General features: G+C 37.0%; 1 protein-coding gene across 2 annotated transcripts in view; it reads left to right on the top strand.

Annotated features, from left to right (window-relative positions):
* The window catches only part of RB1CC1 (RB1 inducible coiled-coil 1), a 64,356-nt gene extending 51,602 nt beyond the window's left edge, over positions 1-12,754 (top strand). The window contains exons 16-24 of one of the 2 annotated variants that reach the window (XM_084784725.1): positions 60-225; positions 1,690-1,798; positions 1,881-2,121; positions 3,575-3,623; positions 4,615-4,662; positions 6,894-6,952; positions 8,601-8,728; positions 10,956-11,026; positions 11,821-12,754. In XM_084784725.1, the coding sequence (XP_084640851.1) occupies positions 60-225; positions 1,690-1,798; positions 1,881-2,121; positions 3,575-3,623; positions 4,615-4,662; positions 6,894-6,952; positions 8,601-8,728; positions 10,956-11,026; positions 11,821-11,898 (949 nt within the window). In that variant the 3' untranslated portion in view covers positions 11,899-12,754. Of the gene's footprint in view, positions 1-59; positions 226-1,689; positions 1,799-1,880; positions 2,122-3,574; positions 3,624-4,614; positions 4,663-6,893; positions 6,953-8,600; positions 8,738-10,955; positions 11,027-11,820 lie in introns of both variants that reach the window. The other variant, XM_084784724.1, reaches the window with a different exon arrangement.
* The last annotated feature ends 2,354 nt before the right edge of the window (positions 12,755-15,108 follow it).

Below are 15,108 nucleotides of genomic sequence, written 5' to 3'. Positions count from 1 at the left end.
GGTATGATATTGTGATTGTATCTGTAATTGTTTCTTAAAAAGTGTTTTCAATTTTTAAGTCCTGCCTTTGAATCAGCCAGAGAGGATTCTTCAAGCTTAGTCGCTGAACTTCAAGAGAAGCTTCAGGAAGAAAAAGCTAAGTTTCTGGAACAACTTGAAGAACAAGAAAAAAGAAAGAATGAAGAAATGCAAAATGTCCGAACATCTTTGATTGCTGAGCAGCAGGTGTGTTTGAGAGCTGAGGAAAATTAGAAAAAAGCCAGCCAAGCTAGTTCTCAGTGCAGCTGAAGGTTCTTGTATGCTGTTTGTGTTCCCTTTACTTGACCTTAATGTTTGTCTGACCTTTTCATGATAAAAGCATTTATTTATTTATTTAAGAAGAAAGTTTAACAATAATCTGTCACATTAATAGGTAACAATTTTATGTCTTACAACTCACGGAAATGTGGAGTCTATGCTTATAGCTTCTTTGACACAATTCATTTCACATATAATTGGGACTCTTTCGCTGCAATTTTTTCACTGTGTTCTTTTACAAAAACAATCAATTTCAGATTCACATAATAAATTAGAAGGTGAAGTAACTGAATTCAAACTTGTAAAAGCAACAACTATCCAAATTTACTATTAGTTTTAAATTATTCAAGTTATCCAACATTAAAACTTTGTTTAAAAAAAAAGTGTGAAGTAAAATGCCAGCTGGTTCTTCTTACTCCTTTTTGCTTAATCTAAGTTTGCTTATTATAAATCATGATACAGAAATAGCAAATTCATGAAAATAAACAATGGTTAATTTCCCTTTATACATACTAACTTTCTATATGTAAGCAAAAATAATAAAAGTACTGAGCTACACTGTGAAGGTTCCCTTTTAAGAGTACTTCCAGTTTGCTTACTAGCCTGAAACTATGTTTTAGTTTGTTCTTTACTGTTAGATTTCTGTCTGAAGCCACCAAATAATTTTCCTGTTAAATCTCTCTATTGCCATTCATGGGTTTCTAAAAGGTTTTGAGAAAATGCTAAGCAGAGGAAAGAATCAGGTTAGATAATTTTCAATTTTCTCATGTATATATTATGTTTTGATAAATTAATATATTTAATGAAATTCTATAAATAAAATGTTTTTAAAAATTTCATCTCCTTTGTAAATGAAACTGTAGTTAAAATTATCAGTTCTCGTATAAGGTCCCTCTATGCAATTGGATATGTGAACATTATCCAGCGAGAATTGATGAAACCTAGGGAATAATAAGTCTTGTCACTATAGAGGTCCAGTGGCTATTACAAATGTTCAGATAAGAGAGAAAGAGAATCACATTCTAGTATGGTAATTAAGAGCTAGCTAAAGAAAAGAGATTTTAGAGGAAGGAAAATTACCCGGTGAAAAAGTCATGTATACAACAGCACTCTGTAAATTGTTAGTAATTATTTTACTTCTTTCTCTAAAATCTCAAGCATTTGCTGATGTTTTTCTTCTGACAATACAGAACAATGAGAAACTAAAATTTGTTTTCAGGATACTAATTTTGAACCAAAAAAAATATAACCTTTACTGGAATACAAATAAATACATAGTATTTCACTGTCACGTGACTCCATAAATGTACCTCAGAAAAAGAGTACTTGCAGTGTATTCATAGCATTGGCTGATTAGTGTATGCAGATAACTGACTATTACTGTTGTTTCAGACCAATTTTAACACAGTCTTAACAAGAGAGAAAATGAGGAAAGAAAACATAATAAATGATCTTAGTGATAAGCTAAAAAGTACAATGAAGCAACAAGAGCGGGATAAAGGTTAGTTTGACTTACACTACTATTTTAAAATATTTGTGAAGTGTTTTCAGTAACTGATCCTATTTTGAACTTGGGGTCTTAGATTTGATAGAGTCACTTTCTGAAGATCGAGCTCGTTTGCTTGAAGAGAAGAAAAAACTTGAAGAAGAAGTGAGTAAACTGCGCACTAGCAGCTTTATTCCCTCAGCACCTATGGTTGCAGCCCCAGAGCTTTATGGAGCTTGTGCGCCAGAGCTCCCGGGTGAGACAGAGAGGTCAGCCGTGGAGACAGCAGATGAAGGACGAGTGGACTCAGCAATGGAGACAAGCATGATGTCTGTCCAGTAAGCAGGTCTTTCTTTTTATTGAATTCATCAGAGGCCTTTAGATTTGTCAGCGCTACACTGGGCATAAGCTGTAAACTCAGCTTTGCAGGATGCCAAGGTTGGAGAACCCAAGTTAAAGCTCTGCTTGGGCTACGGTGTGAGTTCAAAGCCAGCCTGAACAATTTAGCCGTGGCCATATTAAAAATTAAAAAAAAAAAAAAAAAAAGGCTGCAGTGCTAGCCCATTAAATTAGAAGATTCACTAATTGTTCTTAGCCCATATAGAAGTGTAGTTTTAAAAAACAGTGTATGAACATGTTAAGGGAATTGCTATTAGAAATTATAAGTAATAGAAATTAATGCAGAAATAAATCCAACTATCTTCTATGTACAGGAGAGACAGTTAAAACAAAACAATATAGAAAGCTCAGTGTAAGGCCAGGCACATTGAGCATGCATCTAATACCCTAACAAAATGGTGGTGGGGCAGAGAAGCAGGCAGATCCTCAGCTCATTGGCCAGCTAATCTAGCCGAGTTAATGAGCTTTAGTGTCAGTGAGAATACTCAAAAAAGGTAGTAAGCAGTCTCAATGAAAACTTCTGATCATTGACCTTTGGTTTTCACACATATACACAGTTCCATACAAACACATGTACAGCAAAAATAAATAAAATTTAACAATTAGTTTTTCCAACTTTTCTTATTAACAAAAAGATGTTTCTACAATTGGAAATTTTAACACATCTTTATTTAGATGTATAGACTATTTTGTTTTAGTTGTCTTTTGCTTTTCAAAACAAGGTTTCTCTGTGTAGCCCTTGGCTGTCCTGGAACTTGCTCTACAGACCAGGCTAGTCTCAAACTCACATAGATCTGCCTGCCTCTGTCTCCTGAGTGCTGCTGTGCCACAACTGCCTGGCTATATGTGTAGATATTGATATTCCTAAGTTAATACTTATGTATAATGCAGATATACAAGTAGAAATTCGACCATTTTGGAGTAAACAAAGATCTAAAGCCAGGTATAATCAATGTAATATTCTGAGAAAGCTATATAACTTCATATACATTCCTTCAAGGTGAATTTAGATAGGGAAAGAGTGCTTAATAGCTGAGAAAATATGAATTTTGAAGATGAAGTTATTGTTTATAATAGGAAGTGTGTGGGTTACTTTGGAAAATGTAGTACCAGCTTATAAGTAATTACCCTACTAAAGTTATCTGAATTAATATTTAAGCCTCTGAGGTTTTGTTTCATTGAGATTGCGTCTTTCTATGTAGTCCATGTAGACCAGCCTGGCCTTGAGCTCACAGATGTATGCCTGCCTCAGCTTCCCAAGTGCTGGGATTAAAGGCACGCACCACTACACCCAGATAAAGTTCTGAAAACTCTTGTTGATGATGTGCAGTTCAGAGTGTACATTCTATGAAAGCGCTTACAGTTTAAGAACAACCACTCTCTCACTTTTAGAGAAAATACGCTGTCTGAAGAGAAGCAGAGGATCATGCTCCTAGAACGGGTGAGCAGACTGTGAAGTGCTGTGTAATACGATGGGTGACCCTGGGAAAACATGTAAATGCTTTTTACCTCCAAACATTGCATCTGGGTGGGCATCGATGAGTTAAGGCTTTTATGATTAGCTTTAACTGTGGTGTTTGAGAAGTCATTTGTGCTCCTAGTGGTGGGATAGTTGTAGGTTCAGGTCTCTCTGTCTAACGTCACCTGGGACTGACATCTGTAGAAGGCAGAAATGATATATTTTATAAATTCAGCACATAAGATAATGGCTTTACTTAATAACAGCTCAGAAGTCAGTAGTGTAATATCATTAAGATTTTCAACAGGAGTGAATTTTGAGATGAGCAAGAATATAAGAAAAAGTAATGATGTTTGAAGTCATTAAGTGTTTAATAAATATTGAGTGAGCAAGACAAAGTTGGCAGTAAGGAGCTCCCTTCTAGTTGTATACAAATTGTATACATGCACCCACAGAAACACACATAGACCATATAACTAAGAACATACACATTTGACAATTTATGAGGCAGAAGTACTTTGAAAACAGAATGAACTGTCAATGGCTAGTTTTTTCATTCTTTGGATCACGAAGATTTTTCTTACCAGTGTCTTTACTCTTTACAAGTTTAGATATGTGACAATAATCCAAAGCCAGACTGCCCAATTTTACTCAAATGTATTAGCCATCTTTTGTTTTGTGACTAAGCTCATTAGAATCACACAATATGTAGCAATACATTGTAAGTGGAGGTCCAACCTCTAAACTAGCAAATATTGGGAGATAAATGTAGATATTGTGTGTTTATAAATAACACAGCTAATGACAAAATTTGAAAAGGTAAGGAGGCCCGTCTTAGGAGAGTGAGTGCAGTGTTCCTGTTCTCATTAAAGTGGTCAGAGGAGTGAGAATAGACTCTCCGCACTCAAACTCCGTTAAATGAGAGCCTTGCTAACCATTCAAGGATAAACCACGGTCTCTCTTTTACCTATAGACATTGCAGTTGAAAGAGGAAGAAAACAAGCGGTTAAATCAAAGACTGGTAAGAGTTTTCTGGTTATGTCTCTTTTTAAAAAAGTATTTAGTAGTTTGGTATGGACATCATGTACCTGAAGGATATATGTTTTTCTAATTTTTAAAAAATGCGTATATAAGCTGAGAAGGGAGCATGTGTGCCACCATGATGTGAGTAAGGAAATTGAACGACAGCTTTCAAAAATAAGTTTTTTGCCGCTTCTTCGGTTTGGGGATTGAACCCAGGTCCATAGGCTTAGTAGCACATGCCTTTAACCTGCTCTGTCATCTTGCTATCCCAGAATGTGTGTGATTTAGTTATGCTAATATTTCTTCAGCCATTTTACACATTGATCATCAGTCGTTCTCTAGGGATTGGAGTCAGGTCCATTGATTGATTATAGAGCCACCCCACCCCCTTTTCTAGACTTTTGTTTTATGTGTATGAATGTTTTACCTGAATATATGTATGTGTACCTTGTGAGTGCTTCGTGACCCATCATGTGGATGCTGGGACTGAACTCAAATCCTCTGCAAGAACAGCAAGTGCTCTTAACCACTGAGCCATCTCTCTAGCCCCTATCCTATTCTTGACTTAAAAATAAGTGTATCCTCATGAGAATTGAACCAAGTAGGCTGACTGCCTTACTATGACATTAAAAAAAAAAATGAATATAGTATTTATTATTAAAGAAATCTGTTATTTCTTTGGATTCCATATTTATGCTTGTAGTCTTTGCATGTTTAATTTAGTGAGTTAGAAGTTCTTTGTAACACTGACATATACTCTGAATATGTGTAAGTGAAGATAATGGCTGTGCCCTGACCTTCCCCCACCCCCACCAGACAGGCTTCTCTGTGTAGCAGTCACTGTCCTGGACCACTTATAGACCACGCTTGCCTAGAACTTACCTGCCTCTGCCTCCCAGAGTGCTGAGATTACAGGAGTATGCCGCTATGCCCAGCTGCCCTGTGACTTTTAAATTCCTGCAGCAGCCCACTCTAGAGGCAGTCATGTTTTAATGCAGCAATTATTTAACTTCCCTCTGAATCAGATTGTATGCCTGGCACCTACAACCATTATTTTCTGATAATTGTGTATTTTAAAGGAGACACATAGTTTCAGGTTTATGTTCAGTGGTTTAAACAAAAATAAATGCCCACATATCACAGGAGGTAAAAGTTGTTTCTCTCCTTTACCGTGGTTCCAAGGAGCGAACTTAGGTCATCAGGGCTTATGTGACAAGCACTTTTACCAAGTGAGCCCTTCCACTGGCTCCTGCTAATGATTATTTTAGTAAGTATGGTAACAGTGAACCATTAATCCCAGCAATCAGGAGTCAGGGCCCGTGTGGTTTACATAGAGAGTTCCAGGACAACCTGGGCTACATCGAGTGACCCTGTCTCAAAAACAAACATACAAATCAACAAATAATTAAATAGAAGTGGCAGTGGAGCACCGCCTTTTTGTTTTCTTTTGCTGGGTTTTGAGACAGGATCTCTGTGTAGGTGACATGGAATGCATAGTTCTACCTCCAAAATGTGGGGGTTCCAGCTAGGTGTATGTTACCATTTCCAGCCTCTCTCGCCTTCACAGAGACAACACAAATTAGGTGTTCTATACTGATAGATAGTACAGGGCGTTAAAGAAGAGTGGCTAATTTTATGTAGTGTCCCAAAGGGAATATAAGCCCTATTATGGCTGAGATTTTTACTAATATTTTGTTGGTTTTCTTTCATATAAGGCAGTTGAGTTCAAGAAACATTTTTAAACTGCTTTGTTCTAGTGCCTAGAATAGTAGTAACCAGAGGAGTAGAAATGCTCCCACATGACCCAGAGAGCTAGTGTATGCACTAGAGCCGGTGTCCAGACAAGTGTGTTTTCCTACACATTTACTGTCTTCACAAAACAACGTTGTTCTCCAAACTTAGACCCTTTCTTACAGAGTGAGCTTTTAAAACATTTGAATGAAATTGATCATATGTTAAAAATGGCTAAATAGTTTTAACTTCACTGGTAGAATATGTGTCATTTTTCTGGTTAATTCTGTCAAATCTCTGAAAGCTGTTAGGCCTTCTACTCAGATAGTGTTTGGAACAGAGTGGATGAATTAATAAGTAATGTATTTAGGAGTGGACTTTTCAGCTTGAGCATAGATTGAACTGTGTGGAACAGCAGACCTTTTTGGTGAGTATGGTGCTTTAAATGTGTGTAGCTCATAGCTCATACATGAATGGATTTATTTATTTTTTTCCTAGATGTCTCAGAGCTTGTCCTCAGTATCTTCAAGGCATTCTGAAAAAATAGCCATTAGAGAGTAAGTATTTCATTTTTATTTGTGGTTTTTGAAGCAAATGAAAATGTGTTACATGCATTCACGGTGATCATTAGATCTATGCTCATTGAATCGAATGTCTTGTGCATAATGGTAGCGGTAGCATTAAAGCCCACTGGAAGGCAAGGTGCCTTGGGGACTGTACCGTGAATCACTCCATTAGAGTTCTGTCTTTCACACAGAAACCCTTGAAGCTTTTCTCAACGCTGGCTAACATTCAGCTGCTGTTCATTTTGAAGACATTCTTATGTTCTTAGCCCACATTTCATAGTAAAAGATCTTGACTTTAGGTTGCTGTGCTTTCCTCTGTTTTATATTTATTTTATGTGTAGGAAATTCAGAGAATACTTAGAAATTTTCATCCATTGGAAGTTTAGCATTATAGCTTTACTAGATGAAACACATAGAAGTAATTGTATCTCCCCTGGGTTGTTTGACAGGAGCAGTTCAGGAACTCTGGCTATTGAGAGCATGAGTTAGTGACTTTTATACACATACTTACTTGATTTTTGTTTGTTTTGTTTTGTTTTGTTTTTTCAAAACAGGGTTTCTCTGTGTAGCCCTGGCTGTCCTAGAACTCACTTTGTAGACCAGGGTGGCCTCGAACTCACAGAAATCTGCTTGCCTCTGCCTCTCAAGTACTGAGATTAAAGGCGTGCGCCACCATACCAGGTTCTTACTTGATTTTCTTTCTTTCTTTTTTTAAAAATTATTTTATTTTTGTACATATACATTTATATTATTACACACGTATACAATAGATTACCTATGACAAGGAGAACCTTGACACAATCAGGATGCTTATCCCATCATAGTAGTATTATTTAAAACTCTCCTAGACTATGCTTGTAGCATCTGCCTGCAGTCCCTGTGCTGATTAAGCGAAGGCAGGAAATCATTGCAAGTCAAAGGTCAGCTTATGCCACATAACAATATACTGTCTTTAAAAAAGCTTCATAGCTGACTTTGTCAGCTGGAGAACGGAGTACATAAAATTACTCGAGTAACTAAAATCTGGGCTGATCTTCAGAACCTGTTATGTTTGAGCAGGTTTGAGACATAGACAGTAGGTTAAGTGTGCATGTAGGCAGTTGTAACTGTTTCTTCATCTGATCCATAAGATCAACACTGAGGCTTTCTGAGGCCTCATTAAGCACATAAACTAAGTTCAGTTGCTTTTTCCTTTGAAACGAAGTGTCACATTTAAGAATTCAATGCCAGGAATGTTTCTTGGTATGAAATGAAAGATTAGGGGAAAAAATTATCCTGTAACCAAGTATTGTTTTCTACCCCATGCAGTTTCCCCACTTTAATTAGATAATGTAAATTTTATTAAGGTAAATTTTGACCTCTAAAAGTTGCTGGCAGTATAGTATGCCTTCTACATTTGTACAGTTATATGAAAGAGACTTGCAGGGACCAGCACGCCCTCAGTGGGCAGGCAGCGTGACAGGGGACGCTTCTGTGAACAGCTCAGTGCAGAGACAGGCCTTCTTTCCCCAACAGTTCTGCCTGAGTCATTGGTTGAGTCCAGCGTACAGAACCCACAGATTCAGAGCTAGCTGGATACTCTGACGTTTGTATTGCATATGATGGACTCTCTCTAGGACAATAACCTACCTCTCCTTAGTTTTCAGGTGGGAGATTTGGTTCTCATCATCCTAGATGAGCGGCATGACAATTATGTGTTGTTTACTGTTAGTCCTACTTTATATTTTCTGCATTCAGAGTCTCTTCCTGCTCTGGATCTCAAACCAGGTGAGGGAGGTAAGTGCCAAATACTGTTCTAAAGTATTGATCTTGAATGGAGGACACTTATTCCATCCTGTTCTGTATTATAAAACAAATTAAGTCATTAGGAGGGAAATCTGCTTAAAGTTCTTTATGAAATCTACACTAGCTACATAATTTTAATGGACATAATTGATAATTGTAAATTTGATTATACTGTTCTACAGTGGATCCGCTGACCAGAATGCATTCAAACATCATTGCAATAACACCACCAGAATTCTCACGTTCATTCTGTTGACAATTAGTATATGCTTATTTTCTCAGAGATAGTACCAATATTTGTCAAATAAGTAGTTTGTGTCTTTCCTATACTCTTTATGATTTTTTTCTACCTTGTTTTTCATTTTGTTCATTGATTCATCATCATCATTATTGTTTTGTGGGGCTTTGTTTTATAGAAACAATGAGCTTTGTTAAACATACTGAGTAACAATGCCCATTTTATGTTAGATCATTAAAGAGTTCAAAGAGAAAAGAATGGCTATTCTGGAATTCTTAGACTAAATAGAACTGCTTAGAAAATCATTTTACCAAGATAAGCATGGTGGAACATGCCTTTGATTCTAGCACTTGGTCTCAGCAGAAATAGGCAGATCTCTGAGTTCTAGGCCAGAATGTGTTCCAGTACAGCCAGGGTTACACAGAGAAACCCATTTTAAAAACAAAAAAGGAAAAGACACACCAGTTTATCCATATGTGCTTATTTGGAATGAACTGTAAACAAATCCTTGTTCCTGGGCGAGGGCAGTGTCACTTGACTGCTCCTGGCGTGTGATGAATGAGCTATCGAGAATATCTTACATAACCATGAACAGTGAGAAGGATACAACTTAATTTATTTTCATGTTGAAATTTATGAAGTAGGCAACATTTTTCTTATTGTTTATTTTTTGGCCTTTTGACACAGAGTGTCATATATCCCAGACTGGTACCAAACTGCCCTGAATCTGAGTTTGGTCTTGAGCTCCTGGATCCATCTCTCTGTACTCCTCCAGTGCTGGGTTTACAGGCATGAAGCACAATACCTGCCCGCATTTCCTTTCTGGCCTTGTTCTTGTTTAAATGTTATATTTGCTTGTAGAGGTTTTGGCTTTCACAGTCTGGGGATCAAATCTTGTGTCTTGTGTCCAAGTTGTATCCCAGCTCCTTACATTTTTAGATGAAAATAATTCTGTAAAAACTATATGAAGATCTGCACTGGAGGGATGGCTCAGAGGTTAAGAGTACTGTCTACTCTTCCTAAGGTCCTGAGTTCAATTCCCAGCAAGCACATGGTGGCTCACAACCAACCATACTGAGATCTGGTGCCATCTTCTGGCTTGCAGGCACATGTGAGGGCAGAATACTGTATAAATAATAAATCTTAAAAAACAAAGCAAAAAAGATGTATAAGACATAGAAAATCCACATATTTACCCAGGTTCAACTGCTAGCATTTTGTCTTATGTGCATTATTTCCTATGTATATTTCTAAACATGTAAATCTGAAAATGGGTGCAACTACTACAATGAATTTTAAAAGAAAGTGCTTGCCTCTCTCGTTAGTGTTCTTGTACTCTCCATTGTTCTTGGTCTCTGTGCACAGAAAGTCCACTTGTATATAGACTTAATTTGCTTTTTTCCATTATTGATAGCTTACTGGGCCCAATTGTGCAGGTTCCAACCCACCCTGAAGTGTTCTTCACTTAGACCCTAGAAGTGGCTCATCGTGGTTCTTTCAGGAGGTGGCAGTGTGGGATTAGTTATTGGTCATGACTGCTACTTAGATCACTAGTGTTCCCTGAGTAAGGAACACTTTTAAAGCACGCTTTTTTTTTTTAAACATCATTTTCTGTTGTTGATTATTTGGTTTTTTTTTTTAATTTTTTTTCCTCCTTTATTAATTTATTCTTGTTACATCTCAATGGTTATCCCATCCCTTGTATCCTCCCATTCTTCCCTCCCTCCCATTTTCCCCTTATTCCCCTCCCCTATGACTGTCTCCACAGTAGAGTGGAGAGTGGGATATTACTTTCTCACATACTCTGGTGCCTCACCTTTGACGCTTTTTTTTTAATACAATTTTTTCAGTGAGTTCAGTGTTTTTACAAATCTTTACACATTTTTATGAGAACTCCATTACTGTTTTGATTCTGAGGTTCTTTTTTTCATGAATGAACTTTGAAAAATAAACGAACAATTTATTCTTTAGCTTCAGGTACGTCTAGAAGACCCTGGGTCCTTGGAAAAGTAATGGAAAAGGAATACTGTCAAGCCAAAAAGGTAAGAACTATACCCTGTAATAGTAAAACTGGGAATTTTATTATATGGAAATGGTTCCAGTATTTTCAGATTTGTGCTCACCTATAACTTGTTTTTTGTTAAATTGAGTTTAAGCCAGAAATCATATAAATATTGCTATTACCTTCAGATAGAAGAGGTAGATTGCCAATGGTCCATTCACCTACAAAGGAGAACAGCTAGTATAACTCATGTTGAAAGCACACTCCATAACTACTAGCAGCAGTGAACTCTGTATTAGAGATGGTTTGTATTCATTTTTCATATGCTACCTCACTGATGAAAGATGCTTTCAAATCTTTATTTGGAGGCTTAAAATAAAACTACAAGCCAGGATTGGCAGTATACCTGTAGTCAAAGCACTTGAGAAGCCAAGGCAGAGACAAAAGGATCACTAGTTGAGCCATCATGAGCTATAAATTTATGCACCTGTTTATTCCACCCTTTCTGAGGCAGGGGCAGGAGGAACGCTGCAAATTTGAAGCCAGTCTAGTCTGCACAGTGAGTTGCAGGGCAACTGACATATATATTATTCAGACTGTATTAAAGGGTGCTACACTCTTCTACCCCCCCTCCTTGCACATGTGTGTGCACATCAGTGTTAGTTACCCAGTGTTTTCTCACTTAGTCAGAAGCATCTCTTTTGTGCTTCGATAGAGAATAACGACTCCACTTCACAACCCTCCCAGTACTCCAGCACTAAGCAGTACGGTAGAAGAACAGTTGTGTAATTTGGTTCGGTCATTCAGTGATTCCCTGTTTTCTTTCCTTCTTAGGCACAAAACAGATTTAAAGTTCCTTTGGGGACAAAGTTTTACAGAGTGAAAGCTGTGTCATGGAATAAGAAAGTATAGCTACAGAAGAAATCTCTACAGATGATACCATTTTCCGATTTGTCCTCTAGTGCTCATGAATCACTCCAAAAACGACTGATCATCCTTTTTACAGAAGTCATCATGACAATATACTTCACTTGTGGACTGCACTTACCTTTTAAGTGGCTACATCTTAGGAATAATAAATTTATTAAAATTCTTGGCTGAATTGAAATGGTTTTGTTTTGTTTCCACCCAAATAACTAGAAATGCGGACCAAACTAGATGTTCTCCAAGGGCAGAGCCTGCACTGTGGCTTGTGACTAGCCTCATTAATTGCCTGTTAATAAACATTAGCTGAATAGATATCAGTGTTGTTACCAGCATTTGTCCTCTTGTGAACTCAAGAGTCCTTGCACTCTTTAACACGTTCTTTATAAAATGTATAAATCTTCCAAACTATTTAAAGAGGAGTGTTATTGCATGCAGATAATCGTAATTTTGAGTTTGCCTCAGAAGACTGCTAAAGTAAATTCATTATTCGTTTTTTAAAAATACCCTTTAATGTTTCAAAAAAAAAATAACAGTGTAATTTGACTGACTTTAAGATCAGCCATAAATAATGAGCAATCTTCAAAAGCACTTTTCACACAGATCATCTGGGCTTTCCAGAGAAGAGGAGTCTGCACCACTCATGTTTTCAAGTGCAGGACTCAGACTTCTCAGCATCTTAGGACTGAGTCAAATAATCATATTGATGAACTCGTATTTCATGGTTGAGCTTCAGAAAAAGATATTCATTGTACATTAACATTCAGAGGTCATTTAAACTACAAAATTCTGTATTGTAAAGGACCTGTACAATTTTAAGACAATAAAGAATTGAAAGTGTAAATGTGTGCGCCTTTTGAAGGTTACATTTTTAATATATTTGCGTGATTGCTGGGAAGGGTGAAAATTATTCTGTATCAAAGAGAAACATGTTTATTACAAAAAAAGTTTGTATCCTATGTAACAGGGTGAAGTGATGTTCTGTGGAACAGAACAGTGTGAACTGGAGCTTTAGAAGCTGGCACTGAGCAAAAGTGTTGAAGTAGCCGAGTGACTGGAAAGAGTTTCTTCAGAGTTGTTAAAGAGCAGTAATAAAATGATTCTTTTTCAGAAATATTTAATTTCTTCATAAAATAAGTTGGATATTTTTATAAATATGTAATCTAATAGAATGAAAATGGAATAAACATCATAGTGTATAGAATACCAAATTTGACAAAATATTAATGAATAAATGAACAAATGATTTCATATGTTTCTATTTAATCCTTCAATGACATCTTTATGCACAGACTAAAAATGTAACAAATGACTATGTATTTTTTTAAAGTTGTGTTTGTGTCTGAGTCTGCTAATGCAGGCCATTTACTTAATTGGTGCTCTTCAGACTTAATATTTGATTACTATGCTGTGGAAATATTTATGTTTTCTGACACTAAATCTCTTTCCCTAAGGTAATTGATCTAATATCATTTATGTGCATTGGTGTGTTTTGCCTGTATGTATGTCAGTGGAGGCTGTTACAAACAGTTGTGAGCTTCCACATGGGTTCTGGGAACTGAACCCAGGTCCTCTGGAAGAGCAACCAACGCTCTTAACCACTTGTTGATTGTTTTTGTGCTTTCATATTCATCTCACCAATGTTCACTAATACTTTTCAATAGCAAATGAGAACTAAAATGATTCTTAGAAGAAAAACAAATCATTTCCAGAAGCTTAAATTCACTGAGTTCTTAGTTTTACATAATGAAAAGCATTATGAGGTTTGCAGCTAGAACGCCTAGCTTCCAGTCTCAGATATAGCTTTTAGAGTTCCATAAACTGACATATTTGTTTGATATTTAAAACAGGGTAATGGAACCTATTTAGTATATTTTGCACTTTCAATGCAAATTATAAATATTAGTGGCTTAAGCAATCTTAGGCGTGTGTTCAGTACTTGGTAAGTGTTAGCTATTATAAAGATCTCTTTGTACAGTATAGTCCTGAGGTGAACAGAAATGTAGCTTTATAGGGGCCACATACAGTTCCAGTATCTCAGGAGCCTGAGGTAGGCGTGCTTGAGCAACAGGGAAAGACCCCATCTGAAGAGCCCATGGGAGAAAAAAGTGTTTACTGTAAACTTTTTAAGGATGCATGTGTTATATATGTTTATTGTGATGCTGGTAATTTGATATAATAAAAGCACTGTATATGCCTGGCTCGTGCCTATAAATCCAGCATTTCACAAACATCTGAAGAAGACCCAAAGTTTAAAGCCAACCTGGGCTGTAAGACCCTGTCTCTCAGAAAAATAGCTAAAAGCAGTGTGCAGAACTCAAATAGCTAATATTGAATTGTTTTGAAAAAGCGAATAAGGTATAAAAGTGTTTTTTTTTTTAATAGACTGTACCACCTAATTTCTTTAGGTTTGTCACGTCACATTAATTTTTTGTTGTTGCTCAGGACAGGCTTTCTCTGTGTGGCTTTAGCTGACTTGGACTCGCTTTGTGGTCCAGGCTGGTCTCAAACTCACGGAGATCCTCCTTCTGCCTTCCTAAGTGCTGTTATAGGCGTGTGCAACTGGGCCCAGCCGAACATACGTACTTTGTTTTTATTTTTTGAGACAGGGTTTCTCTGTATCCCCGGCTGTCCTGAAACTCACTCTGTAGACCAGGCTGGCCTCAGACTCAGATTCACCTGTCCCTGCCTCCCAAGTGCTGGGATTAAAGGCATAGGCTGTCATGGCTGCCTAATGTGGGTTTCTGTGTCCTGTTCATTCTGTTTCTATGCCTCTTTCTCACCAACTTGAGTTTCTATGCCCCCTTTATTCTGTTTCCATGCTTCTTTAACTTAGGATTTCATGTTGCAAGTGTTCCAAGACTCTGAGCTTTACTTGTTCCTTCAAAATTAAGAGTAAGATATTAAAATCAGATTGTGAACTACAGTTACCTTTTTGTTGATTGTGATGACAAGAAAGGCAATTAATAGAAGAAAGGTTGTTATTTGGCTTATAGTTTCAAAAGAATAGTCCATGGTGATGATGGAGCAGAGGTGGCTCGTGGCAGATAGCTAGCCAGCTGAGAGTTCACATCTGAACTGTCTTGTTCATTACCACGTTAAACTAATGATGATAGCATTGGCCCCTCTGGCCCACAGCTTCTGAATGTTGACCCTGAGGAAACACTTTCCAGAAGATTTTTTGCCTCCATGATGCTG

Source organism: Acomys minous, assembly GCF_964271855.1.
Source record: "Acomys minous genome assembly, chromosome: 1".
NCBI lineage: Eukaryota > Metazoa > Chordata > Mammalia > Rodentia > Muridae > Acomys > Acomys minous.
This window is presented reverse-complemented; position numbering and strand designations above follow the sequence as displayed.